Source organism: Cervus elaphus, chromosome 4 (genome assembly GCF_910594005.1).
Source record: "Cervus elaphus chromosome 4, mCerEla1.1, whole genome shotgun sequence".
NCBI classification, from domain to species: Eukaryota; Metazoa; Chordata; class Mammalia; order Artiodactyla; family Cervidae; genus Cervus; species Cervus elaphus.
Genome location: NC_057818.1, coordinates 37,559,015 through 37,585,572, shown reverse-complemented (window position 1 = coordinate 37,585,572; position 26,558 = coordinate 37,559,015). Strand labels below are relative to the sequence as shown.

General features: G+C 47.2%; 1 protein-coding gene and 1 non-coding gene across 8 annotated transcripts in view; one reads left to right on the top strand and one right to left on the bottom strand.

Moving 5' to 3' along the window:
- The window catches only part of WWP2 (WW domain containing E3 ubiquitin protein ligase 2), a 149,171-nt gene that overhangs the window by 9,048 nt on the left and 113,565 nt on the right, over positions 1-26,558 (bottom strand). For 4 of the 7 annotated variants that reach the window (XM_043898953.1, XM_043898954.1, XM_043898956.1 and 1 more), the window contains 8 exons: positions 21,423-21,512; positions 13,015-13,189; positions 6,473-6,527; positions 2,927-3,008; positions 2,202-2,330; positions 1,531-1,606; positions 1,181-1,252; positions 863-951 (listed from right to left, as the gene is read on the bottom strand). In XM_043898953.1, coding sequence (XP_043754888.1) covers positions 863-951; positions 1,181-1,252; positions 1,531-1,606; positions 2,202-2,330; positions 2,927-3,008; positions 6,473-6,527; positions 13,015-13,189; positions 21,423-21,512 — 768 coding nt within the window. Of the gene's footprint in view, positions 1-862; positions 952-1,180; positions 1,253-1,530; positions 1,607-2,201; positions 2,331-2,926; positions 3,009-4,158; positions 6,443-6,472; positions 6,973-13,014; positions 13,190-21,418; positions 21,513-26,558 lie in introns of those variants that run through there. The other 3 variants (XM_043898957.1, XM_043898958.1, XM_043898959.1) reach the window with 3 other exon arrangements.
- TRNAE-CUC lies at positions 10,232-10,304 on the top strand. Its single transcript has one exon. It is a non-coding gene; the product is annotated as a tRNA-Glu (tRNA).

Sequence of the window (26,558 nt, the reverse complement as noted above, 5' to 3'; positions counted from 1 at the left end):
AAGACGCTCCTCCTCTCTGCCGGGGCCCCTATGCCCCATCGTCCATGGCAACATTTTTGCCAGAGAATCTATTAACTTTTGTGGCAGGACTGGGGTGAGGGCAAGACAATGCTTTGAGTTCTTTTTAGGAGTATATCGTTTGTTTTCATTTTATTGTCAGTGTGCACATGACATGCAGCTGAGTATTGATCAATACCCTTTGGATTGGGACACAGCTTATATACGCCAGATCTATGCCAAGACCCCCAACTAAACCCGCCCCAGCTGCCCCCAGAGAAAGTGAAGCCCGGGGTCGATTCCAATGGACAACCACTTAATACCAATATCTAACCACTGCCCACTGGTGCAACTAGATGGGGTAAAGAAATAATGATAGGTTGGTTGGTAAAGAGCCATTGTTCTCAACAAGGACCTACTGCACAGCACAGGGAACTCTGTGCAAATGTTACGTGGCGGCCTGGACCCGAGGGGGGTTTGGGGGAAAATGGATACACGTATATGGACAGCTGAGTCCTTTACTGTTCACCTAAAACTATCACAACAGTTTGTTAATTGACTATACCCCAATACAAAATAAAAAAATTGTTTTAAAAAAGAGCCATCATCCTGAACCCCTCCCCTAGAAACCACCCCCCGACCCGGCCTCCCCTTGACCCAGCAACTAGAGGGTTGATGCCTAGCCCAGAAGGAGACCCCAGGACCTCAGTGGCGCCCCTTCAGACCAGCCACACCCCTGCCCACTCCTGAAGGTGCAGGAGAGCTTTGGCAACTGTCTGAGCAAGAAGGAGGCAGCTTCCTGGCCAGGTGCCCTGCAGCTCGCGGAAGCGGGGTGCAGCACAGCCTCCCGGGGCTCCCAGCTCACCTGGCGATGCCCCCGTAGTCCAGGCCCTCCTCGCCACGCATGATGATGTAGAGCCGGCGGCGCAGGTCGTAGGGCTTCATGTTCATGATCTGGGGAGACAGAGGGTCGTAGCCAGCCTGCCACTCTCCCTTCCATGGCAGGCTGGGAGCAGACAACCGGGGACTCCCAGGCCTGCTCTTCGGCTGATCGCCCATAACCAAGGCCCACGTCTTGAAAATCGTATCATGTGGGCTTAAAGGGCCACACCAGAGAAGACAGGGTGGTAGCAGAGGGCCCTCTCCCTGCCCCGGGTCTTAGACTCGATGATTATTCTCTAACCTGCTGGAAAGAATCCTCAAAAAGTGTCTGCCTGGAAACACTGATCTTCACATGGCTGGGGAGAGCATTTGACTGAAAAGAAAAGGAAAACAGAGACCTCAAATTGGGGCATTGGTGGTAACTATTCAATCTGATCACTTGTCTGTTGAATAGGCTTCCCCTACCCCCCCACCTCCACGTTTGGGGGGTAGAACTTGGTCCCCTAGAAATGGAAGACAATGTCACAGTGAGACAAGTGACCTGCTCCCACCTAAGACACAGGCATTCCAACGCCTGCAACTAGGCTAGGAAATGATGAAAAGACTCTGTAACCCCAATCTCCAGGGGGAAGCCCCAGTACCAGAACTCACATGGCAGAGGAAACGGAATTGGTGATACTTCCACCGAAAACTTCGGTCGTAGGCGCCAGGGGAACCTTGTTTTGTCCTGGGAAAAGCAAAGATGTTCTGGAATCCACGAGATTTCTCAAAACTTGGCAACATATTAGCCCTAAGGAAAGCTACTGCTCTGTTAATTTAGAGATGAGTAAAATGAAGCATAAAAGAAAGGAAGGGACTGCCACTAAGATCTTCTGCAGACTTGAAGGTTAAAAAGAAAATCTAGAAATAAAGCCAGACCTCTTGCTTTTAGGGAAAGACCACCAGTGTTAGTCTCAATAGAGAAGCCCCTTCCCTACCCATCCCCACTGGCGTGGCATCAAAACTGGCCACTAGAGGGTGGTAAAAGCAGCTATACAAAAAAAAAAAAAAAAAAAAGCAGCTATACTAGGCCTGTGCTAACACCTGCGCAAAGTCCGCTGGTGCTCAGGCGCTCAGTCTTGTGACCCCATGGACTGCAGTCCGCCAGGCTCCTCTGTGCATGGGATTTTACAGGCAAGAATACTGGAGTGGGTTGCCATTTCCTTCTCCAGGGGATCTTCCTGACCCAGGGATTGAACCCATGTCTCTTTCATCTCCTACGCTGGTAGGCAGATTCTTTCCCGCTAGCGCCACCTGGGAAGCCCTACATGCAAAGCCCTTACCCTGACTCAAACCCCGGGCGAGGATCCTTAAAGGTGGTGGTGCGGGTGTTGTGGTCCACGAAGTAGCGCACCCCCTCGCTGGTGTACTTCATCTCCCACCCTGGGGGCAGAGCCGGCTCCTGGATCATCCTGGAAACATGGGAAGAGAGCGGCTGCAGGCTGGCCTCATATCTCACCTTCTGGGCTTCCATGCTAAGGGGGCTGGGGTCCCCAGAAGGCTGGAGCTGCCTTCTCTCTGCTTTTACCCAGACCCCGCAGAGGCCTCAAGGAAATGTACTTGGCAATACCCAAGGTCTGCAGTGGAGAGGTCATTTACTGTCCCAAGACCAAAGAATCCCCGCCCTGGGTGGATGACCGTGGCCTCAGTGGCCGCCAGCAATCCCAAGACATCAAATGCCCCATCCCAGACTAGCTTCTGGGGGGTGGGTAGTGAAGGAGTGTTGGGGTCGGTGGGAGTTCTCACGTAACTCTTCTGAAATCACTTCATCAGCAGCTTGTACAGCAGGGGCCAGCAACACCGGCCTGTCAGGCCGCGCTGCAGCCATGAGGAAGGCCAACATAAAATGCCACTTTCAAGCTCTCACTATATCGAGAGGGTCTGGGGGCACTTGTGTGTGCTTAAAGGTCCCAGAACATCAGCCAAGGAGGCCAAATACAGTGTGAGGCCACCAGGCCAACGGAGGTGCACAGGGCCCACCCAGAGCCCTCCCGGCCTAAGTCCTCACCCCTGGGTGCGAGGGTCTTCCCACTGGGTCGTGCGTGTGTTGTGGTTCACGTAATACACCCGTCCATTGTCCTGTCTCTTCTCTGCCGGGGAGGAGAGAGAAAAGTGGATGCTCAGATGGAGACACCCTGAGCCCATGTCCTCTCCCCGCTGGCTCCCACCTCCTGGGTGCTGGTCTTCATCTCTGCCCCTGTCCTCACCCTGTTAGAGAAGTTTAACCAGCGCAACCTGGCTCACTCATGTCTGTCACTGGCGAAAAAAAGGACAAAAAGAATCTTTCCCTACTGGGGAGCAGGGGAGGGGTATACACGTTTTCAACTCAAGATGAAGCACCGTCTTCGGTTGGTCGGTTGGTTGGTTTGCTGGAGGGAAGGGGGCGGTGTGGCAACACGGAGGGGGAGCGGGCCAGCTGAAACCAGAGGCGTAATTGCATCCAGCTGTGTGCAAAGTGGAGGCACAGCCCAGCCTCCCCTCGACCCTGGTGCCCACCCCAGTCCATCACGGCTGCTCTCTGGTCCTCTGTTCACTGGATGCGGCCGACCTAGGCATCCCTGTCCCACAGGCACAGTCACTGGGGGAGCCGGGGGGGAGGCTGCCTTTTCCCTCATCCCTCTCTGCTCAGCACCACCGGGCCTCTGTACCTTCCTGCTTAAACGCAAAGTTTGGTTCTCAAAGCCCCGTATCCCAGCAAAATGTCTATATTGTGCATACATGCAGACACGCACCTGGGGCTGTGGGCTTCCTGGTATTATTCCTAAGTGTGTGCCTCAAGACGGGCAGTGTCTGGTGAGCTCAGACATACTTTCTCCTCTGGACAATATTTACTCTCTGGCCCTTTACTGCTGTACTAACGATGGCTCTGAATTGTTTGAGGGAGAAAGCATGGGCTGGAGGGGCAAACTCAACTCTAGCTGGTGATTCTGAAAGGGACTGAAGGGGGCACCCACTGGCTCCAGGTGGACGGCCGGCAAGATAGTGCTCACCTTTCCCAACTTAAAAGTTTCTTGGCTTTCAACACTTGTTTCTGTCCTGAAAACAAACAATGCGCATGGCCCTCCCTCTTTACTGATGACAGGGAGAAATTAAAGAAATAAAGATAATCAGTTCCAGAAGCTACAGGGAACCCAAAAGCTGAAAAAGATCCAGAACTAGGGAGCCCAGCCCCCTCCCCTTGAGCAGCAGCCTGCAATGTTCACAGTATCAACAAAGGGTCCTGGTCCCAGTCTGCCTTACCTGGTATCCACTACTTGATGGCAATTTCAAAAAACAACAGACAAAAGGAAAAGAAAGAAAAGAAGGTGCCTGGGATCATGACAGAGCTCCCATCACCCAGAACAGCCTGTGGGACCGTTCCACAGAGGACTGGCTTCCCGACAGGGTTGTGAAGGGATGGTGGAGCCACTCCCAGCCCAGAAGCTTCTGCTATGAACTAGATTGTCCACGTATTCTTGGCCAAGGACCAAAGCCAAGCCCGGGGATCTGTCCAGCCGGCCAATGCCATTGTCACTACTTGAGGGCCTCCCACGGCCCACGGGAACCACCTTGCTGCATACAACGTGGTAGTTTGAGGGTGGGAAAGTCCTTAGGTAAAATCTAGCCCAACTTCATCTAGGAAGAAAGGGACTCAGAGGCATTCAGTCACACACCAGGGTCAGGGAAGCTGAGACGACATGGATCTAAACCTGAGGTGTCTGGACCCCTGGGTTATTGCTTGGGGAGAATGTGGAGTCTCTGCTGGAGGAGCAGAAAGGGACCCAGGACTGAGCACTGTAGACTCAACAGCAGGCCTGCCCTAAACGCACCTCTCCTCTGGTTCTGCTATTCTTTCTGCTCACTCTTAACTCTCCCTGGGGAGATGGGCCCTGGGGAAGCCAACACAAAGCCCAGAGGACTCCATCAGGAAGGTTTCCGGGCCCATGGCCAGATGCTCCTTTTCCTCTCAGTTTCACATCATCACGGTCTTGTGTGTTTTCCTGATCATTTGTAAAACAGTGCTGACTCCAGCCCTGGCTCCTATTCCCATCTCAGCTATTTCACACCTGGCATCTGGGAGCTATTCGCAGCTCCTACTTGGTGACCATCATTTAGCAGAACTGGTACAGAAACAAACCACTTGACTCTAGAGATGCAGGAACAACTCTGGGATCCCCACTGTAGGTCACAGGGTCTGCCAGATAGCCTTACACAATTCTCATTTCATCTGATGAGTCCTTTCCTGCCCAGCCAGGGAACCTATTTGACCCTCTCATGTTTGACTTGCCGTCGATCTCTGAGACAATGATGAACTATGACCTTTCATCCTTTCAGGGAGTCAGGTGGATCACATGTGTGACTAAGGGATTCCTGAGCTGAAAATCAAGAACTAAATGGGGGGATCTCACTAACAGATATATCCCACTAGAAGGACTAGAGGGCCTTTCTGGTGCCCTGGAATGCAGTGGTAATTGACTAAGTGATACCCTATGGGTCTATGGGGGTTGATGTAACCCCATAAATTACAACCAGGGAGTAGTTGTGTCTGCATCAACAGGATCCAGCTCACAAGCTGCACTTTTCCAGGCGATGCTCATCCTATCATTGTCAGCTCCTTCATCTTTGTTAGGAAGCACACCCAGCCCAACTCACACCATCTGTGAACACCACCGAACCAGCATCTACTATCTCCTGCAGGCCTAACAAAAAAAATTAAACCCTACATATGCCAATTTTTGCAAAGTCTGCCCTCTTCAGCTCCAAGGGACTCTCGGCATACATACTGAACAAAACCCTGACCCAGATCAGAGCTGCAGAATGCGCTGAGTCCCACCATCTCTCACGACTGCTTTTGGCACAGCCACTCCTTCCCAAAATAGTCATAAGGCCCGCCATCTCTCTCAGGTCACGGCTGTCCATCCCTCTAGCTCATTACTGGCCAACAGCATGAAGGACTTGGGATTCTCCAGTGACAGGGAGAATCCAGCATGGCGTGATAAACCAGCAATGGTGCCCTTTCCTAATGTCAGAGCCCACACTTAACTCTCTCATCTGCTTCCCTCTGGCCCCTCTCACAGCCATTTATCACAAGTAAAAAGATGGCTTCCATGATTTAAAATCGAGCTGAAGTCCTCCATCATCTCAACTGAAAGAAAGGTGTGGTAAGGTGTCTCAGTAGACAGACACAGACCTGAAACAAATGCATCTAGGAATCAGCCAGTGTCACAATGCCTTCATCACATAGGATGGATTCTTGAGGAGGCACCCTGAAAGTTAGCACTACAACCCAACAGTCCCATGGCTGCTGGGAGACTTCTCGCATAGGGTCAGGCCCCTGCAGTGATGGCGGAGGAGGTGTTCCAGGGGTGCAGGAGAACTCGGCTATTTTCCCCACCTTCCAGACCCATCGCCTGCAACTGTTCCAGCTAGGCTTCCCTGGAGGGTGTGCTGGAAAGAGTCGAAACAGGGGAACGGAGGCAGGATAATGAGGAAGACGCGTGGGGAAAGAGGACAGAGCGCCATGGAACCATCAGCTGACGCCCTGAGAGTACAGAACAGAGAACTCAATACTTACCCCAGCCAGAAGGGAGCGGGCCCAGGGGGTCATGGTCAGTGGAAGCACTCGAAGACTAAACACAGAAACACAGCAAAACACAGGGGTTAAAAAAAAAGCCGCAGGATAAAAATAAACCAATCGATCAAAATAAAAACTGCCAAGGACTAGTTTCCACATTTCAGCACTTTGCAGAGCAGACAGTGGGGCCTTAGGTGGCATCTGCTCCTCTCCAAAGTCTTCTTCTTCTTCGAAGGAAAAAACCCAAAAAGAACCCCGCACACTGAGGGCCGGGACAGGGAGTGGAGAGGGTGGAGCGCCGGGGAGGGAGAGGTGCACAGGTGAAGGTGGGCCAGGGCGCAGAGGCCCGAGGCCCGGAGCCGGCCCCAGGCGCGGCAAGAGGGCCCGGAGCAGGCTGCCCGGCAAGCTCGGCCTGGTGCCTCCGCTCAGCTCCTGCTCAGGGCGGCCAAGGCGACTGAAATCACCACCACCACCTCCAACTTTCTCCAAGAACCACACACGGGAGGGGAAAAAATATCGCAGGCCTTTCCAATGAAATCATTCCCACAAGCCCTGCCCACGCCCAGAGCTTCCTGGCTGGGGGCTGGGCCCTCCCCCCTCCGCCCCACTCCTGGGCGCGCAGGGAGAGGGAGCAGCCGTGAGGACCGACTGAGGGCACACTCAGGCCCCGGGCCCCTCACCTCCCCCAGGAGCGCTTGGCTTCCCTTCACAAAGCACCTTTATTCTCCTCCGGCCTGAACCTGAAGTTGCTCAGTGTTCTGTGGGCGCCTGTCTGGGGAGGTGGGGCTGGGGGCGAGGTGGCGAGAGAGAAGGGGAGACAGGAGAAAGAAAGAAAGAAGCAGGGTTTGGGGGGGCTGACTCCAGGCCTGAGGGTTACTGTTTACATTAGAGCCCCCCACCCCCTGCCTAATTCTGCTGCGGGGTCCCTGGGGCCAGGCTGCAGCGGCCCAAGAGTTCTCATATCCTGCGGGGAAGGGGCGGGGGTGGGGGGGTGGTCTGTCAAAGACTCTTCAGAGTGAAATAAAACAAGTATTGTTCCCTGCTTGCTTTCTCTCTTTCTGTTGTTTTTTTTTTTTTTCCCTCTCTCTCTCTTTCTTGCCGAAGCATTTTTATTTCACTTACTAAAATTTAATCGCTATGTTAGGGGGATCAGGTTCTCAGTGCAGACTTCGGGCTGCCTGGCTGGCCCCGTCTGGGGCCAATGGAGCCACACACGGGCAGGAGAATGAATGGAGCTCAGTCTCAGCTTGAGAAAACATTGGTAGAACTCAACGGCCAACGAAACCCCTTCCACCCCCAGCTGAAAGGACAGAGCAACTTTCTTTCCGAGGTGTTGGCGGCACAGGCAACTCTTCCAAATCAAGTCGCAACAAAGATGTTTAAGTCTGGAAACCACAGGTCCCTTGATGGGACGGAGTCACCTTTCAGTAGAGGCAGGGTGAGACTGCTCCACAGTGTGGGATGCTAGGCTGTCCTCGATTTGGGGCACGTTGCCCTCAACCTTACGCTTGTCACAATTCAGATTTGTCTGACGGTTACTGGGGGAAAAAAAACACCTCCCAAATTCACAGAGGTTTTTTTTTTGGTGTGTACGTGTGGAGGTGGGGGGTTGAGGGGAGTCAGCATCTCATAAAAATCCAAGCTCCTCTGACTTTTTTGTAGCTATACTCGGGAAGGAAGGAAAGGAACCACCTTGTGAAACACACATGCGCTCCAGATAATGAAGCCAAACAGAAAGCAGTGAGTGAGCAATGAGCTGGAGCAATGAACATCCTTGCAAAAGGGAAGGACTACAGCAAAGATCATTTTAAGAAATTAAAAGCAGCAGCATTTGGTGCAATTTTTTTTGTTTTTTTGTTGTTTGTTTGTTTTTTTGCTGATTTGGGTTTTCTGTGTTTTTGTTATTGTTTTTGTCTTATTTTGTTTTCAGAGTAAACAAATGATCTGCAAAGCATCCAGGAGCTCTGATGGGAAATTAGCTCCCAAACGGTACCAACCAGGCTTCAGTGGGCTTACAGTCATCTCCCTGTCTAACTCTACAAATCAACACACCAAACGGTCTTTCCTCACAGCCTCTGTGTGTACTGAACTAGAAATGAAAAATGTTTGGGGCTTCCCTGGTGGTCCGGTGGTTAAGACACCGCAATTCCAACGCAGGGGGCATGGGTGTGATCCCCAGTTGGGAAACTAAGACCCTGCATACTGCACGCTACAGCATAAATAAGTAAATAAAATTTTTTAAAAAATGCTTACAGGCCCCTTTCTTAACCTTTGCCTTCTTCTAATGTCAGAAACGTTACACGATGTCAGCTCTCTCTCATTCAGGTGGTTTTTTTTGAAAAATGCCTTTGGTATGCTCTCATTCTCATCCTATTAGATCACCCCCTCCCCAGGACGGGGAGAGAGACAGAGAGGAAGGGAGAGAGGCCTGATATTTGTGAGCAAATATATGAAACGGGTCAGTGGAAGCTGACACTCATGATTTTACCTCTTAACAGTTAAAGCAAAGCACTTGATTATTTCAGATATTTCTTCCCTAATGTATACAGTACAACTTGGAAAATGTTTAGAGGAGATGAACGGATGCCAAGGAGACATTAAAAAAATTAAAATCTGTATTTGCTGGCCAGCAAACCCAAACCCCCAAATCCCATGGCTGCAATGAGCCAACCACCTGCCCCTTCTTGTCTTCTACCACACCTTCCCCTGAAATGAGAGATCGCAAGTGCTACCTGGAGCACAGAGGGGGGTGTGGGGAGACTGCTGGCAGAAGAGGGGCCCTGGGGTATGCCGGCGACCCCGAAAGACCAAGGCAGTTTCCTTTACTGTCAGGAAAAGAAAGGAAGAATGCTGTTGAATGATTTTCCTGGTAATCATCCCTGGGTGGGGAGAACTGGGGCGCAGGCCACGAGCCAGAGGGCTCACGTGAGTTCAAGTCCCTCAGGGACTAAGCGATAAGTTCCAGTAATATTTTAAGATACCAACTCAGAAATAAAGAATGTCTAGCAAATACAGCCGAGGGCAAGACAAACTCTGGGGAGGGCACAGAGGTTACATAGTGTGGAAGGCAGGCTCCTTTCTTTTTTTTTAAAGGATGCAACCAGTAGGCGCAGAATAAATCCCAGGTGGCTTGAGAATTTGATCCAAGGGACTCTTTACAGAGTAAGAAACACTGTTTCTGGATAGAGCACTTTGGTGTCCACACGTTAGCAGCCACAGAGTGATGTGCTTCGGTCTTGCCGACACTGGCTGTTCTCCTCTGATTATTAGGGGATGACAGAGGTGGCAGAGGAGGAGGAGTGGCCACAGAAATGGTAGCAGGCTGCGAGCAGGGTCCTTTTGCAATTAGAAGATGCACAGCAACAGGCTGGGCTTGCTCTGCGGATGGCAGCAGGACCACGAAAACAGATGGCAAAGCAAGACAGCATGGGTCAAACACAAGTGTGCATGTGATGATCACAAGTAACAAAGGCACGCTGGGGCATCAGGAGAGGGAAACGTGTCAGAAATAAGGGACCGAGGGACTTCCCTGGTGGCCCAGTGGCTAAGACTCCATGCTCCCAAGGCAGGGGGCCCAGGTTCCATCCTTGATCGAGGAACTAGATCCCACGTGCCACAACTAAAGAACCAACCCGCAAGCTACAACAAAGATTGAAGATCCCGCATGCTGCAACTGAGACCTGTTGCAGCCAAAATAAATAAATATTTTTTTAAAACAAGAATGATCGGGAAAAAAAAAAAAAAAGAATGATCGGGACTTCCCTGGTGGTCCAGTGGTTAAGACTCTGTGCTCTCAATGCAGGAGGCCCAGGTTCAATCCCTGGTCAGAGAACTAGACCCCATATGCCACAACTAAGACCCAGTGCAGTCAAATAAAGAAATTTATTAAACGAAATTAATTAACTAATTTTTAAAAAGAAGTAAAGGAACAATAACAGAGCGATCAAAAAAGGTGTGTGTTGAGGCTGGAAGGAATTGCAGCAGGCTGTCATCTGGGATTCCCTAGACTTCCCACGTCAAACTGTATAGTTCATGTTCTCTGCAGGGCAGCAAAGAAGAACTAGGTCTGGTTTTGGCCCAGGAGCGTCAGCAGCAGCAGCAGGGGCAGAGGAGGAGGAGGAGGGGAAGCCACTGCTATAGTATCAGCTCTTAAGTCTTCCGAGTCAAACCCTGGCCCAAGGCCAAACCCCAAAATAACTCTATGAAAGCGACTCTTCTTACTTGTAACCAGGACATGGCACCACAGCAAACAAGAGGGGTAAACCAATTCCAAAGAGGAGGGAAGTCAACAGAGAGACATTGAGAGCTGAACCAAAAAGAGAGGCCGACCACATTTTTCAACATGAGTCTTGTTTCAAGGAGAAAAGGGAATCATCACTCCATCTAGAACCCTCCTGGATCCCCAGCCACGCTGAGGAAACCGTATTAGAGGACTCAGAACGAACTTTTTTATTTTAAGCACTGAACTTTTACTTTCAGGGCACACTCCAAGTCAAAGTTCTACCTCTGCAGGCCCGGAATGGTGTTGCTGAAATGAGAGAGGCAGGCGAAGGGGGATGAGGCCTCCAAAAGCACAAGCAGACATGAGCTCCAGAATCTTCCCTCTCACACACCAAACATCTGGGCCAACTGACAGAACCCACACGGTGTGTTGGAAGGGAAGGGGGAGAAGGAGCTCTTCAATGGATTTTTCTTTTTCAATTTGAGAAGTTGGGTAAGCAGGGAGACAAAACTATGCAAGGCTCCTAAAATGCGTCCTTGTCTCTAAGTCAAAGGACAAAGCTGCTCAGACCATCCCAGTTTTGCAGCCACGACCACCCAAGGAAATGGCAGGCAAAGTCCTTGGGGCCCAACTCAAGAGGAATAATTTCTGAAATGCAGGGAAGGGCCAGATTCCAGCCAGTTTTCAAACATACCAGAATATGATACCCAGCATATATAGAGGGGCTGTGGAGTGGGCGGCCAGATGCCCAGCAGTATAGATGCTGAACTAGGTACACACCACGGAGCACGGGTGTAGACAGACATCAAGCTGACCTTGGAGGCAACTCAATGTGACAAACAGCAGACTTTCTGCTCATTCATACTAAGGAAACACTATACGGTGAGCAGTCAGCCCCCACAAACAAAAGAAGTAACAAGCCAGCCAAGGGCAATGCCTTATGGTTGATGGGGTGGCTCATGCTTTGGGTGAACATAGAAAGAGGTGGAAATGATGGCAAAGCTGATGATGAATGCTATTCCATTAACTGGAATTACAGGTTTTCTGAGCACTTAGACACAAGTTGTGGGGTTAAAGTTCATTTCAAATAGAAATAACATTTGTTAAACATGGTAGTATCATAGACCAGCTAAACAAGTTTCCAACTTCCAATATACCACACCCTGTGCAGGTTCTATACTGCAGATCCCAAGCTTCAAATTCAAGGGGCTCAGAGAAAATGCAGAGTTATAACTTGAGAATCCCACCTCTCTGTCAAAGAGGTTCCCCACCAAGCACTGGGTTGCTGGGAAGGGCTCCAATGAAACGGAGACCCAGGAAGGAAGGTTCCTAGAGACACAGAACCACAAAACTCTGAATCCTGGACTAGAAAATTTAAATGTTATTCTGAAGGTAATGGCCACAGAAGGTTTTGAACCAGTGATCAATTCAGAGCAAAGCCCCCCCTCCCTTAAATCCTCTACAGTGATTTTTTAAAAAGTGGCAAAATTACAGTGATATTTAAAGATAGTTCTGCTCAAAACAGTACAGATCAGAGAAGAGAGAATGCCAGCAAAGAGACAATTCCAAGGCTGCCTTCACCTTAAAGGTGGCAGGAGAAGGGGGAAATCAGGAATCAGATAGAAGAAAGTTGATCTAGACCAATGGGTCCATACAATTTTTCTGTAAACGGCCATAAAAAAATAGTTAGACTTTATGGGCCACCTGGTCTCTGTTGTGGCTACTCAGCTCTGTCACTGCAGCATGAAAGCAGCCACAGCCAAAACCTTGACTACCGAGTGTACATGTGTTCCAATAAAACTTTAATTTACGAAACCAGATGGGGGCCAATTTGGTCCAGAGGCCATAGTTTGCCCATCCCAGATCCAGGTGAACATTAAAGTCCCCCCAGCTTTTAGAATCTGTCAGATAATAAAGATCTAAAGAAAACCAGTAGCAGCGATGGAAAGGGAAGGATTTGGGTGACTGCTTTGATTTGAAAAGGTGCGGTATGGGAGAGGTCACAGTGACCTTCAGGTCTCAAGGCAGGATACATGGACCTGGATGGAAGGACTGGAAGAGAAATCCAGTCTCAGAAGGAAGATGGGAAATTCGGTTTCAGACACAGGTACTGAGTCCATGAACACAGAAGTAGACACGGAGTCACTAAGTTAGAAATGCCGGAGTTTTGAGGAATTTCGCTGTGATGAGTAAAATCTCCAGGGTCAGAGCACTGACATTTCTACCCACCATTTTCCCTACTCAGTGGAACAGGTCGAAGGAGAATGTGTGAGGCTGCCTGTTTCACAGCGCCACCTTGTGGCCGGCCCCCGCGTCTCACCTGGTAGAGGAACCTTTGGCTGAAGTGCTGCATGGCGCCCTGGAGCTGGTTGCGTTGGGACTGCCACTGCTCGTAGTTCCGCACGTACTCGGCCGTGGGGCGCTGCCACGTGGTGGTCCGGGTATTGTGGTCCACATAGTAGAACCTGCCTCGGGGGTCTGTGCGTTTCTCCCAGCTGAAAACATCAAGCTCCGAGTGAACACGGTGACCACCTTACCCCTGTGCTCACAAAGAGAAATTTCGGGCAGGCTGGCAAAGAGGATGGCGAGGAAAGGTCTGGTGTAGAGTCTGGCCCAGGAACTGGGCTGCTCCAGGGAGGCAGAACCAGGTGGGGCCCAGTCATGGAGGCTTTGGGGGCCATGATGATTCTAACAGAATCATCTGTTAGATGTTAGATGATGTTAGATGACGTTAGAATCATCTGTGGTTGCCCCTGCAGCAACTGATCTCAATCATTTTTTTTCTTTTTTTACATTTAAAGATTTTTTTAATGTGAACTATTTTTTAAAGTCTTTATTGAATTTGATACAAGACTGCTTCTATTGCTTATGTTCTGGGTTTTTGACCACGAGGCCTGTGGGATCTTAGCTTCCTGACCAGGAATCGAACCCACACGCCCTAAACTGGAAGGTGAAGTCAACCACTGGACCACCAGGGAAGCCCCAACCAGCCTCTTCTACCAACAGCCCCTGAATTCCATTTCAGAGATCCAAGTGGCTCTGGGGCAGCTGACTATACTCCTGACTCGAGTTGAATGGCTGACTGGACCGGGAGTGGGCATGTGACCTATGTTGAACCAATCAGGGTGAATCTCATAATTTTTAGTACTTACAGTGGGAAAAATAGAGTCTTCCTTGCCAGATGTAATTTAGAAAGCATGTAGTCCTGGGACTGGCTAACATCCTGGACCCAAACACAACATGAAGTTGACCCAGTGGATGGCAGAGCAGAAAAATGGGGGAAAAAAGCCAGTCCCCCGGGAATACTGTTTGAATCACTGGATCATGGTTCCCTTGAAACCAGGATCTATGTCTAGAATTTTCAGGATCATGAGGCAGTGAAATCTCTTCATTATTCAAGCCAATTTGGATCCCAATTTTTGTTCCTTGCAACTGAAATTGTCCTGACATAAGATGCCAGCAAAAATATATTGACTGGTCGTAGGAAGAGTTGGTGTAAAAGACAGTAGGACTCTCCACGTTATCTTTAGTAAGGAAGCAATCTTCCAAAGTCGGCCCTAAAATATTCACGGGCAAGGCAGGGCTAGAACAGGGAGTGAAAATTCTCAGCTGTGCTTGGCAGGTGTAGCTTGATTTCCACATATATGGTGAAGAAGTGATCAAAAGAAAGAAAGAAAGGGAGCTCTGCAGGGTGACAGAAATGTTTTACATTTTGATGGAGTGTGCGTGACATGAATGTATGCATTTGTCAAAACTCAGTGAGCTGCAGAACAGAGATCTGTTTATCTCACTGTGTGTAAATTATATTTCAATTTTTTAAAAATGAATTTGAATCTAATTAAGCCTCCACATCTAATGACCAGTTTGCCAGGAAAGATAAGGAATAAAGGAGCATGTAACACAACACCAGGAATCACAATCAGCCACATTCATTATATGAGAATTTCTACAAGACAGATGTCCAAGATCTTCAACAAATATATGGTCATTAAAAAAAAAAAAAAGAAAAGGTTGAAGGAACTTACAGATTAAGAGAGACGTATGAGATTATCAGCCAAAAGCAATGTGTTGATCTTGAGTTTGGATCTGATTCAAACAAATCAAGTGTGAAAATGTTTTTAAGACAATTGGGGAAAACAGAACACAGACTGCAGGTGACATGAGGTGAGGAAGTCCTACTAATTATGTCGGGATAATGGCATTCTGATTTTTTGTTTTAATCTCATCTGTTAGAGGCGTATGTGGTGTATTTATAGATCAAAGGATGGGATGACTGGAACTTGCTTGACAATTCATCAGTCGCCTCCCCTGAAGAGTGGGAGGTCAGATGAAACAAAATCTTCCTAACTGTCAGAACCAGGCCATGGTTACAAGGGAGTCATTGTACTATTCTCTCAAATTTGGTGTATGCCTGAATTTCCCATTATAAGTCTGAAACGAGAAGGGGGAGAAAAGGAGTTTCAAGAAGATAAGACGGAGATACTACTGAAGAAAACAGGATTCACCCAGTGCAAAAGGAACCCACAATGGATTACACTGGATGATTCCAAAGTGTCAGAGGGTCTCTGTTCCCTGACTACCTTCTCACACCATCTCTGAATTCTGATCTTACTCACAAGACTATCATGCTTTGGGCTGACTGATACTTTCCTCAGCTTTCAGGGTTAGCCTCCTAGCTGACTTTTGCTGCCACCTCTTCAATGATTCTTTCAAACTGAAAACCTCCCTAAAAATGGCTTCTCTTCACTTCCCAAGGCCCGTTCCTGGATTGCGCATGGATTCCGCCTGCTGGACTGCCTTGCTTTCACGACCAGCCATCACTCTGGATTCACCTAAACGCCATCGCTCTCGCCCCACACCTGAATCTTCCACAGTCTTCCTCACATCAGTCCTCCACCCAGGAATGCAACCACACCATCATTCCTGACTTTCCCTTTCCCTCTGATGTCAGTAAGCCACTCAGCCCCAGGGCTTCTTTTTATTTTGTCTCCCTGTCCTTGACTTTCCATTTCCATGTCCAAGTATCCTTGAATGAACCTTCCCATGCAATCCAGCCCATAAACTGCCATCAGGGTAACCCCAGCAGACTGACCCTTTATGAAATGCTGGAGTCAAAATGTCAAATTAATATTTAACGCTCACAATAACCTGGAACCTTCCCACCTTTCTCATAAATACTCCAAACGGGTGATCTTTATTTATTTTTATTTGTTAGCAAAGGACTCATGTATCTATAGTTTGAAACAAACAGTACTATGGGAGAGACAATGAAAACCAGTGTCTCCTGCCCTCCTTCTCCCCACTGCTGAATTCTGCTCCCCGGGGGCAACAATTACCTTCAACTCTTGATTGTATCTTCTAAACAAATGCTTACTCCATAATTTCTTGATTTCTGCCAAGTCAGAGATTACTACGGACTTGCCACTATCGAAGCTGAGGAATTAGTCCTTGTACCCTGCCGGCCAACACACACAGAGCTCTCTCCTGTCCTGTCCTCCCAATTTAGAAAAGCGTCATTAGATCAATATTTGGAGTTCTGATTATAACTTTGTAGAATACTATACATACACGTCCTTACTTGTACAGCTTTTTCTCTAGAGTTAAGAACTGCATGTTTTATTCGGCTTGGACTTCAAGGACCTGCCACTAATTCAGCCCCAGACTCTGACAGGGCAGGTGCCACCCAGGGTCACTTAACTCTTGGCCTCATCTGTCCAGCACCCTTTGTCTGAGGCAGACAGCTGCTCTCCAGGCCTGCTTTACTTTCCTGTCCTCACCATCCTCTTTCATCTTCCTCTTGGCCCCTGAGCTGAGTCAGTCTCCTGTGTCCTGCATCTCACGATTTCTTTCTCTGTTTCCTCTTGTCTGGTGGAAGAAAACAGCTAGGAGTTTCTGAGAGAGGATGGACCAAAGTTAATTTTTTGAAACGCTGCATATCTGAGGATGGCTTTGTATCAATCCTCACAGCTGAGTGCTAAAATGTCTAAAAGTTGATTTCTGGATTTGCTCAGCTGTTTCACTAAAAGATCCTCAAATATCATGATCTGCAGTTTTCTGCCCTTAGACTGGTCACTGAAAGAAAGTGAAAGGGAAAATCACTCAGTTGTGTCCAACTCTTTGTGACCCCATGGGCTATACAGTCCATAGGATTCTCCAGGCCAGAATACTGGAGTGTGTAGCCGTTCCCTTCTCCAAGGGATCTTCCCAACCCAGGGATCGAACCCAGGTTTCCCTCACTGCAGGCAGATTCTTTACCAACTGAGCTACCTGTCACTACCCCAGCAAAAATAAATAAATAAATAAACAACTTTCCAATCTTTTCCCTGAGGATAGCATTCTCAATCCCTTTTTCCTGAGTTCATCTCTGCCTTCAGCTATGACCGTGCTCACCACACTGGTTCTGCTCCACCAGGAACTTCTTACACTAGCAGTAGCCATGCGGTTGCATGTGTGTATGTGTGCACACATGCATGTGGCGGGGGTTGGGAGTGACAGCTGACAACCTAGGAATCTAGATGCTCCCTGCCCAAGTTTTAAACTTCAGGTTTTTAGTCTCATTACACATAACACATTCACACACATACCCTATATGTCCCTGACGGTTGAGGCTTTCTAAGGCTCCACGGTGCAAACTGGCTGCCTTTTGGGTGGAAACCCCACACTGGAAGCTTGCGTTTCAGCTTTCTCAGTCCTACCATTTATCCTTCAGCAACTAAACTTTGATTACAATCTCCCATATGCTTTTTCTCCTCTTCCATGCCTTTATCATTATACGTTTTAAAATAACTTTTATTGCCATTTTAGTGGGTTTTCAAGAAGGAATGGAAATAAACATGTTTGATCCATATGTCCTCTGCATTGGTGAATTTCAGACTGTCAAACAGCATAATCACACCCTTGATAGAAGGTGAAATCTTAGGCAGAATTACAATCAATAAAAACACAGCAGCAGTTGGAGGCCCTTTCATGCTGTTTGATTCCAGGGGGCAACTGCACCAAACCCAAAGGCCTTACTAGACACACTTTGGTCATCTCTGTTTCACACAAACCCTCCACTCCACCAAAACTGCTCCATGCATCATTCCCTAAACATACCTTTCACATTCACACTGTTCCCCTAACCTGGATCACCTTCCTCTTTTCACTGAAGTCCACCCCCAGCCTTTCCTAAAGACCAAGTTGGAGTCCTCTGTAACAATGGTCCCCAATACCATGCTCTATAGTGCCTACTCCCCCTGCTCACCTCTGGACTGAGAACCACCTAAAAGTGTCTGAAGACAAACCATTGCACTCATCCTGAATTACCAGGTCCAACACTTTTTGCTCCTGGATAAAATGACTGGTTGCTTTTTTTTTTTAACTGAGACCTAATTGACATGTAACATAATAGGTTTAAGTTTTATCTTTACAACATAAAGATTCAATATTTGTATATATTGCAAAACAATCACCACAGTAAGTGTAGTTAACATTTGTCACTGCACATGGTTACAATTTTTTTTTTCCTGTGATGAGAACTTTTTAGATCTATTCTCTTAGCAAACTTCAAATATGTAATATGGTATTATTAAGTGGCAAGAGCTTTTGTAAGCTATGAACAAGTTAGGACAATATGCATTTCAACCTTTATTCTAACTAGAATAATGATTCTCAAAGTGAGGATAAAACATATAAACGAAAAAAAAAAAAAAACATATAAACGACTGGTCTTTATACAAGAGTCCCATCGGTGAGACAGAGGGGACAGACAATAAAGTGAATCTTTCGGCTCAGTCTTGCTCCTGGATGACTAGGACTCCTGATACAATGCAATGGCTCCATCTGTAGTTTCAAGATTGCTCTCACCATGGTAATACTTCCCTAAAGCAGAACTTCTCCCAGTAATTAGCGATGAAAGCTTGAGCATTCTCTTCTTTCCAGGTTCCCTGTTACATCGTAGAACTAAGTGCCAGGAGTTCAAAGGGCCGAAAACTCAGGAAGAACTCATGGGCTGTGGAGGGCACAGAGCTGAGCCGATAAAACATCATAGGGCTTTCCTGGTGGTCCAGTGGTTAAGAATCCACCTTGCAATGCAGGAGACTCCGATTCGATTCCTGTCCGGGAAGATCCCACGTGCCACAGAGCAACTAAGCCCTCACATCACAAGCACGGAGCCTCATGCTGCAACTGCTCAAGCCCGAGCACCCAGAGCCTGCGCCCCACAACAAGAGTAGCCCACGCCCGTCACAACTAGAGAAAGCCCACACACAACAACAAAGACCCAGCACAGCCAAGAATAAATAAATGAATCTTTTTCTAAAAAAAAAATCATTATAACTATCTTGAAAATAAGAAAGCTGGCTCTAGTATCCCACCTCAACACTTAAACAAGAGTAAACCCTCAGCCATTCTTCAAAGACACCATTAAATATCTTCATTTATATTTCATCATATGTTCACCAGGTCAAGGTTCCCATAACTTAGAAACCAGAGAGGTTAAGAGGCAAGCAACCAACAGACTTAAAGAGTTATATGTGCTGTAAACACACGAAGTACAAGTGTGTAACACATCCTGTTAAAAGTTGATGATTAAAAAAAAAAAAGTTGATGATTAATTTATGAGACAGCTGGAGAAATCTGACCGCTACCCAGAAATCTGACTCTGTATTTGATGGTAGTAGGTAAACACTTAAAAATACAGTGGTTTTACTTTTAAAAGAGAACATCTTTTAGACATGTATACTGAAACTTGGATAAAATAACACGACGTCTGGGATTTGCTTCAGAATAATCTAAGATGGGGTGGGGGAGGGGTGAACGAGGTGACAGAGCAGGGGTTAGCAAATGTCTTCTACAAAGGGTCGCAAAGCAAACATTTCAGTCTTTACTGGTGGTGCAGTCTGTGTCGTAATTACTCAGCTCTCCCAACGAGCACAAGAGCAGCCATGGACCATAAGAAAACAAATGAGAGGGGCTCTGTTCCAATAAAACTTTATTTATGAAAACAGGTGGCAGGCAGATTTTGCCAACTCCTGGTACCAATGAAACAAGGATGGCCTTGAGTTGATAATTATTGAAGCTAGGTGTTGACAGTGTGGGGATTCTTTGTGCACATTTGAAAACTTCAATATGAACATTTCTAGAATATCCATAATAAAATGTTTAATTCTTTTTCTAAGAAGTAGACGTTTAACTTTGGTAAGTTCCTTGGACTTTAAATCAAAGGAGAAAACGGGGACTTCCCTGGTGGTCCAGTGGTTAAGAAGCCACCTTGCGATGCAAGGGATGCAGGCTTGATCCCTGATTGGGGAACTAAGATCCCACATGCCGTGGAACAACTGAGCCCGCGCCCTCCAAGTAGGGAGTCTGTGTGCTGCAACGGAAGATCCCGCGTGACACAACCAAGACCTGACACAACCACATAAATAAATGTTAGAAAAAATAAAATAAATGAGGTTTCCTTCGTTTAAGAAAAGAGAGGGGGAGCCGTGAGAACTAAGGATGGTGGATTATGAGTGTGATTTCCAGAAGGACAAGAAAGGAAAGGAAAACACAAGCATTCTACTAGGGAAACTGAAACTAAAAGCAGTCCATGCATGGAAACTTGTAGGACTGGGAAACGAGGCGGTATTTGCCCAGCACACGCCTGACAGGTGAACAAAACGGAGCACAGGGTTCTCCCTGCCCACTCTGACATCCTCGCCCTCCACCAGCTTCGGAGGAGGAAGTCAGCATTCATGTTCTGCGTAGGAGGCCTTCATGGCTGCTCTGCTGGTGATTCTTTCCTGAGAGCAGAATACACTCCCTTTCGAAAGTTCTTAGGACTGGGAGACACATGTGGAAAGAACTTTCTGTCCCTGGCAGACAGGGAACCAAACCCCTTCTCCTTGAACTTGGACAGTCTTCTCTTACTTGGAAGCCTCACTTATCCTTGGGTTTTGGAGAACTTCACTGCGTTCTCACGAAGCCCAGCCGAATGCAGCAGCACACTGTCTCCAGGGGCTGGCGGGAGGCAGGGCGCTGCGAAACTCATCAACACCCTATCTAGGCTTCCTTGTGCACGCTATTCCCCCATAGATGCTCTAAATATCCTAGTATGTCCTAAGAAATGAGAACAGAATTAAAGTGGGTAGGAAAAGCAATTAAGGGACCCAGGATAAATGTCCCTATGCTTCGCTATGTCTGCTGAAACTGAAAACTGCACCCTATAGGTTATTTCTGCAGGTGAGATGTCTGAAGCTACTGAGAGACCAATAGCCTCAGAGGCCTCCCAAGCCCTCCTTCCTCCAGAACCCAACAGTCATGGGGCTCTGAATATCACTTAAGAAAGCCCAGGGCCAGGGGACTACACTGGTGGTCCAGTTGCTAAGACTCCATGCTCCCAATGCAGGGGGCCCGAGTTCGATCCCGGGGCACGGAACTAGATCCCACGTGATGCACCTAAAAGATCCCACATGCACCAGAAAGATCGAAGATCCTGCATGTCACAACAAAGACCCAGTGCAGTCAAATAAATAAATAAGAAAGCAAAGAACTCCCATGGCCAAGGCAACGAATGGAGGGAGAAGGGAAAATAGAATGAGAGAGCAGAGACCACAGAAGAGGAGGACTATGGGAGGAGGGGAAAAGAGAGAGAAAGGAGGAGAGTGGGGGAAATAAAGAGATGATCGTGGCAGAGTGGTGGAGAAGCCGACGGGGGACTCTGGGTGCCAGTTCTAGAGCCTCGGGGCTCAATGGTCCAAGTCTTACCCTGGAGGAAGAGGCCGCTCCCAGGTGGTGGTCTTGGTGTTATGGTCAACATAATAGACACGCCCGTTGGGGAGCTCTCGCTGCTCCCATCTGCAAAATAAAGTCAAGGGAGGCATGAGACATGCTGGTGAAAGGCCTAAGTCCTGGTTCAATGGGGTCCTTCACTACTGATCTGGCTAATTTGACAGGACACATCAAAGACAACACGCAAGACCAACCCGCTGGTCAGACCAGCTCCACGCCGTCCCTGACAATGGGACCCATGCCTGCTTCTTGAGAAAACTATGAGAGCTCCCCTTTACGGACTCAAGGTTATTAGACATCCCACAGATAGTGCTAAATTCCCCTACATAACCCCTATGAATCTACATTCCCATGGATTTTTCCAAATCACTGTTTACTGGCCATTTTTGGATAAAAGATCCTTTTAGGGAGGTAATGAAAGCTGAAGACTCCTTCCCTGCAAAATGCACTTACCAACAAAAATGCGTGCAGTTTTTGGGATTCACAGACCCCCACACCTAAAGTTCACCCGTGGACCCTCCGGCCTTTGTAACCTATTACCTCTCAAAGTCACAAATCATACAATTCCCCTTGTTCTCCTAGCATCATATATATTCAAGATCACATTTCTTTTTAAAATATAGGACTCCTTTACAGAGGGTCTTTAAAAGAGATCTGGATGAACCAAGAAACACAGTAAACTGCTATTTATTGGCTATTCCACCGCTGTCTCTGTGTGTGAGTGCTAAGGGTGGCTCATCTGTGCCAGGGGCAGAAAGACAAGGTAGCAGATGATCCAAACAGTGGATCCAAAAGGCAAAATCACCACAAAATATAGACAAGGACCACCCATCCCCATACTCCTGTTATTCCCACATTCAACACAGTCTGACAGTAACTCCACTGACCTAGAATATAGTAACCTACATATAAGGGATGCAAAGATTTATTTTTGTTTATTAAATGATTACCATTTTATAAAGGATGCGAATGGTCCCTTAGTCTTTATGTTTTACACTGATTTTATCTACTTCTACTTTTGGGTACTGCCAAGAGGAAGGTGGTACAGTCAGTTCTGCTGAAATGCTTATTTTGAAGACACAGGTCTATGCCAGTGTGATTTGATACTTAAGGGAACAACGTGAGTATGATGTGAATTTTGTGCTTGCTGTGCATGTATTTGTCTTCTAAACATACTATATGAACACAGAAGACTTCCCTGGGCTGAACCCAGTAGTGTAGGAACACAGAAAACCACACACATCTACCGGCTACCTCACTTTGGGACACGTTACATATCGCACTCACCCACATCTGGTGTTACAACTCCCGTCTGAGTTCAGAAAACCCTCCCGTACCACAACACGACAACACTCAACAAGCTCTAATCCTCAGGCACCTGCTTCCACAAGCAAACAGCAGGTCTTCTCGTGGAATCCTGCATCTTTACTGTGGTATTATGATCTCAACCATTTAACATGTGTAAAACTGTGCTACTATGCTATTACATTCTTGTTTGTGTCTGTGTCACTGACAAATTTTTGTCTGTTAGGTCCTTAACCCATTTCTTCCCATAAACCCTGTTTTTTGCTGCATGATTTGGCATAGCATGGTGATTTCTAGGAACACATATATTATAGCAGAGAGTTGACTGTATACTGAAATAAATGTCCTAACGTCTATCACTAAGCCTGGTGTGTCTACTCAAATAGATATGAGCTTTATTTAATACCGTTTCTCACATCTGATCAGTGGACAGCACTGATGAGCCCCTCTGAGGCTAATTCAGATAGAGATACATGCAAGGTTTTCAAGGCAAAAATGGGAAGAGGTAACCATCACCTGCTGAGCATCCACAATGAGTTGCAGGCTCGTGTTTTACCTCATTCAGTCTGGCCTCCATGCTTTAAGGTGGGACATGCCATCACCATCAAAGAAACCAAGGCTCAGAGGGGCTAAATAACTCAGCTCAGACTTTCTAGCCTATGAATTTTACCGTGGCCCCCTGAAAGGAAGAAAGGAAGGGCAAGTGGAACTTATAAGGAACCCACAACCCAGCAGACAAGTGCCAAGTGCCTTTCCGCCACCCACCTCAACGTGAACAGTTCTCCCTAGCACAGGAGTCTAGGTAGGGGGCCCTGCAGGATCATGACGACTGGGGAGAAATTACAGTAAATCCACCTCACTCATGTCTAGGCTCCATTTATAATCACAAACCCCTGCTCAGATATCATCTATAGGAAGAGGCTACACACTTTGCACCACTAGGAGGCTTCCCCCAGGGAGCACTGAGGTCTGCTTATTCCACATTCCCTCCTCTCAAAAGGGATCCACTACTGGTTTGAGGACCAAAGTGCTACAAACACCATTAAAATGTCCTCAAGGACACGTGTTCTCCTGGGTATTCCTGCTCCCTGGGGCTTCCCTGTAGCTCAGATGGTAAAGAATCTGCCTGCAAAGCAGGAGACCCAGGTTTGATCCCCAGGTCAGGAAGATCCCCTCGAGAAGGGAATGGCAACCCACTCCAGTATTCTTGCCTGGAGAAACCCATGGACAGAAGAGCCTGGCGAGCTACAGTCCACGGGGTCAAAAAGAGTTGGACACGACTGAGTGACTAACACTATATTACACGTTCCCACTCCAGCTTCTGGTTGAAGCGGTTACTGGTAACCTGTCCCAAGTGCCCTGGCTCCTCCCACTGCAAAAGGAAGATCTATGCACTTTAATTGGTATTTTATTAAAAGGGCATAACTAAAAGATCCCACATGCCATAACTATAGACCCCGAGTGCTGCTACTAAGACCTGGCATAGACAAATTTAAGGGGAAGAAAAGGAGCAGGGGGAGAATCTTCTGGCAAAAGTGATCAGGTGAAAAGACACACAGGATGAAGTTAAAGTTCTTCTCCCTCTCGATGCCCTCTTGAATTAAAGATAAAAGAGTAATAGATATTGCAAGTTCAAGAGGCTAGTGTCCCATCTCTGGGGAGCAAGTAGGGACTTTCAACCACAAAGGAGGCTAACATAGAATGACTTCACGCCACCTCTCCAAATTCCTCCTGTCTGTTTGGTAATCAAGCAGCAAATTTGATACTCTCTGTATTCATCTGTATCTGGAAATAAAGAAAGTCTTGAGAAAGATACTTGGCTTAAGGATAAGTACTGAAATAAGGAAGCTCCTCAAGGCAAGGGTAGCAAACCACTCTTTCGTAACATTTGCTCCTAATAAAGATTTAAGGAGCCGAGAATGCCTCAGCATTTCCTAAGAAATTAGCTCTATCCTTCCTGTCCTTGGCAATTCCGTGGCACAAAAGCCCCAATAAAACAACTTTGCTCATTTTGCAGTCACTGTTTGGAAAACTGACCGTAATAGGCGGGTGGGGCTGTCCCTTGAATAAAGACAAAATATGTGCTGTTGTAGTTGGACAGAAAAGGTGCTAAAACACATTTTTCTTTATTCCAACAATTCTTTTGTTATAACTCTCATCTCATAAGTGGTCTCAACTTCTGGCTTCTTTTCTATTTCATTTGAGGCAAGGAGAGAACTTTGGTTTTATTATACTTTGACTACTATTTTCATTTGAAGAAGGGGCAGTTCTTAAAATTCCATGAAGTAAATGCCTTTAATTGACACAGTGGTCTTCCTGCACTGTCAGGAAGGAAATCGGCGTGAAGTCCTCTTTGCTTATATTCAAGAGTTATGGCGGCGCCTCCCAAGCCTAGACAAGACCTGTCTATCCTGTCTTTGATCCCAGTTGATCCTTAGAAATGAAAGACTCTCCTTCGGGCACTATTATTGTCCGGTGAATCTCAGTATCCTTCTATGAACTCTCTCAATTGGCTTAGCTAGAAAAATAGTTACCAAGAGGAATAAGACCTTTCTTCCATTACTTTTCCTTTTTTTTTTTTGATATCTACATTCTTCCTTTTAAAATTGGACTCCTGCTTGGATTAAATGTCCATATGGGCCCTCCCTGATCTGTGACCTGGCCTAGCTGCTTTTCCTAGAGAACTCTCAACTCCTCCCTACCTGCACGGCTCCTCAGAATTCATACAAATCCCTCCCCTCCATTCCTGTGGCAGAGTCGGTGGAATCTATCGTCAATCAAACGAGCCTCCCGATTCTCCTCTCCCCTCTGCAGCCGCTGACCCACACAGATTAAGCCTTCTGACTATCTTGGTTTGGTCTCCCCATGCCAAGAAAGTGATACTGGCAGCGACCTCTCATCTGCGCATCCCTGGCAGGGGTTAGGTTTCTGAACCTTACAAGCATCTTCTTCATGCTGAGATTAAAAGGCTTTTCAATGAAACTACCCATGGGTCTCGATACTGCATCCTGGTCACGTGGGTCACATCCTTTCCCACTGAATAGCTTTCTTTGATGCTCTCAGAAACAGCGTTCAAAAGCCCAAGCTCGATTCAGGTCCCTTCCCAACACATTGCTCCTTGGCCTTCAATGCGTAACATTCAGTTGGACCATGGACTACACAGGGTCTTTCTATTTGAAAGGACTTAAAAAACAGTCTCCAGTTTCAATTAATCTCTGTACTTTTTTAAAAAACCGAAATTCCCTTTGCTCCTATGGATTTTAACTGTCCTTTATTCAGTTTGTGATAGGGAAGAACGCATCTGACTCCATACTAGACCTGTTTCTTTTAAACTTCGTGTGCTTAGTCATGTTGGCTCTGCACCTTTTGTAAAAGAATGTTACCTGTAGTCTGAAATTTACAGGATAGCCCATTCTCAAGGTTCTAACCTTTAAGAGTCCATTCATATAAAAAGTTTCAGAACAGAGGATAATATTTGTCTTGTTGGAGGTTTATAGGAACATCATGACCTGACCTATGTGGACAGCTATAAGAATAAAGGATTCCAACACCAAGAAGTCTGCAACAGCTAACCACGTCCTTTCCTCACCTTGCCGTCGGAAGTGCTTGGGGAGTTTAGGATTTTACGGGGCACAAGTCACCCATCTTCTTGTATGGTTCTGCAATAAATCTTTCTCTGCCCTCCAAACCACATTTAGGTATTCTCTGGCCTCACTGTGCATCAAACTCACAACCTTGTGTTTGGTAATAATAACAAGTTGTATCTCTTCCATGCCCCAGTTCTCCCCCAAACCACCATCATTATTA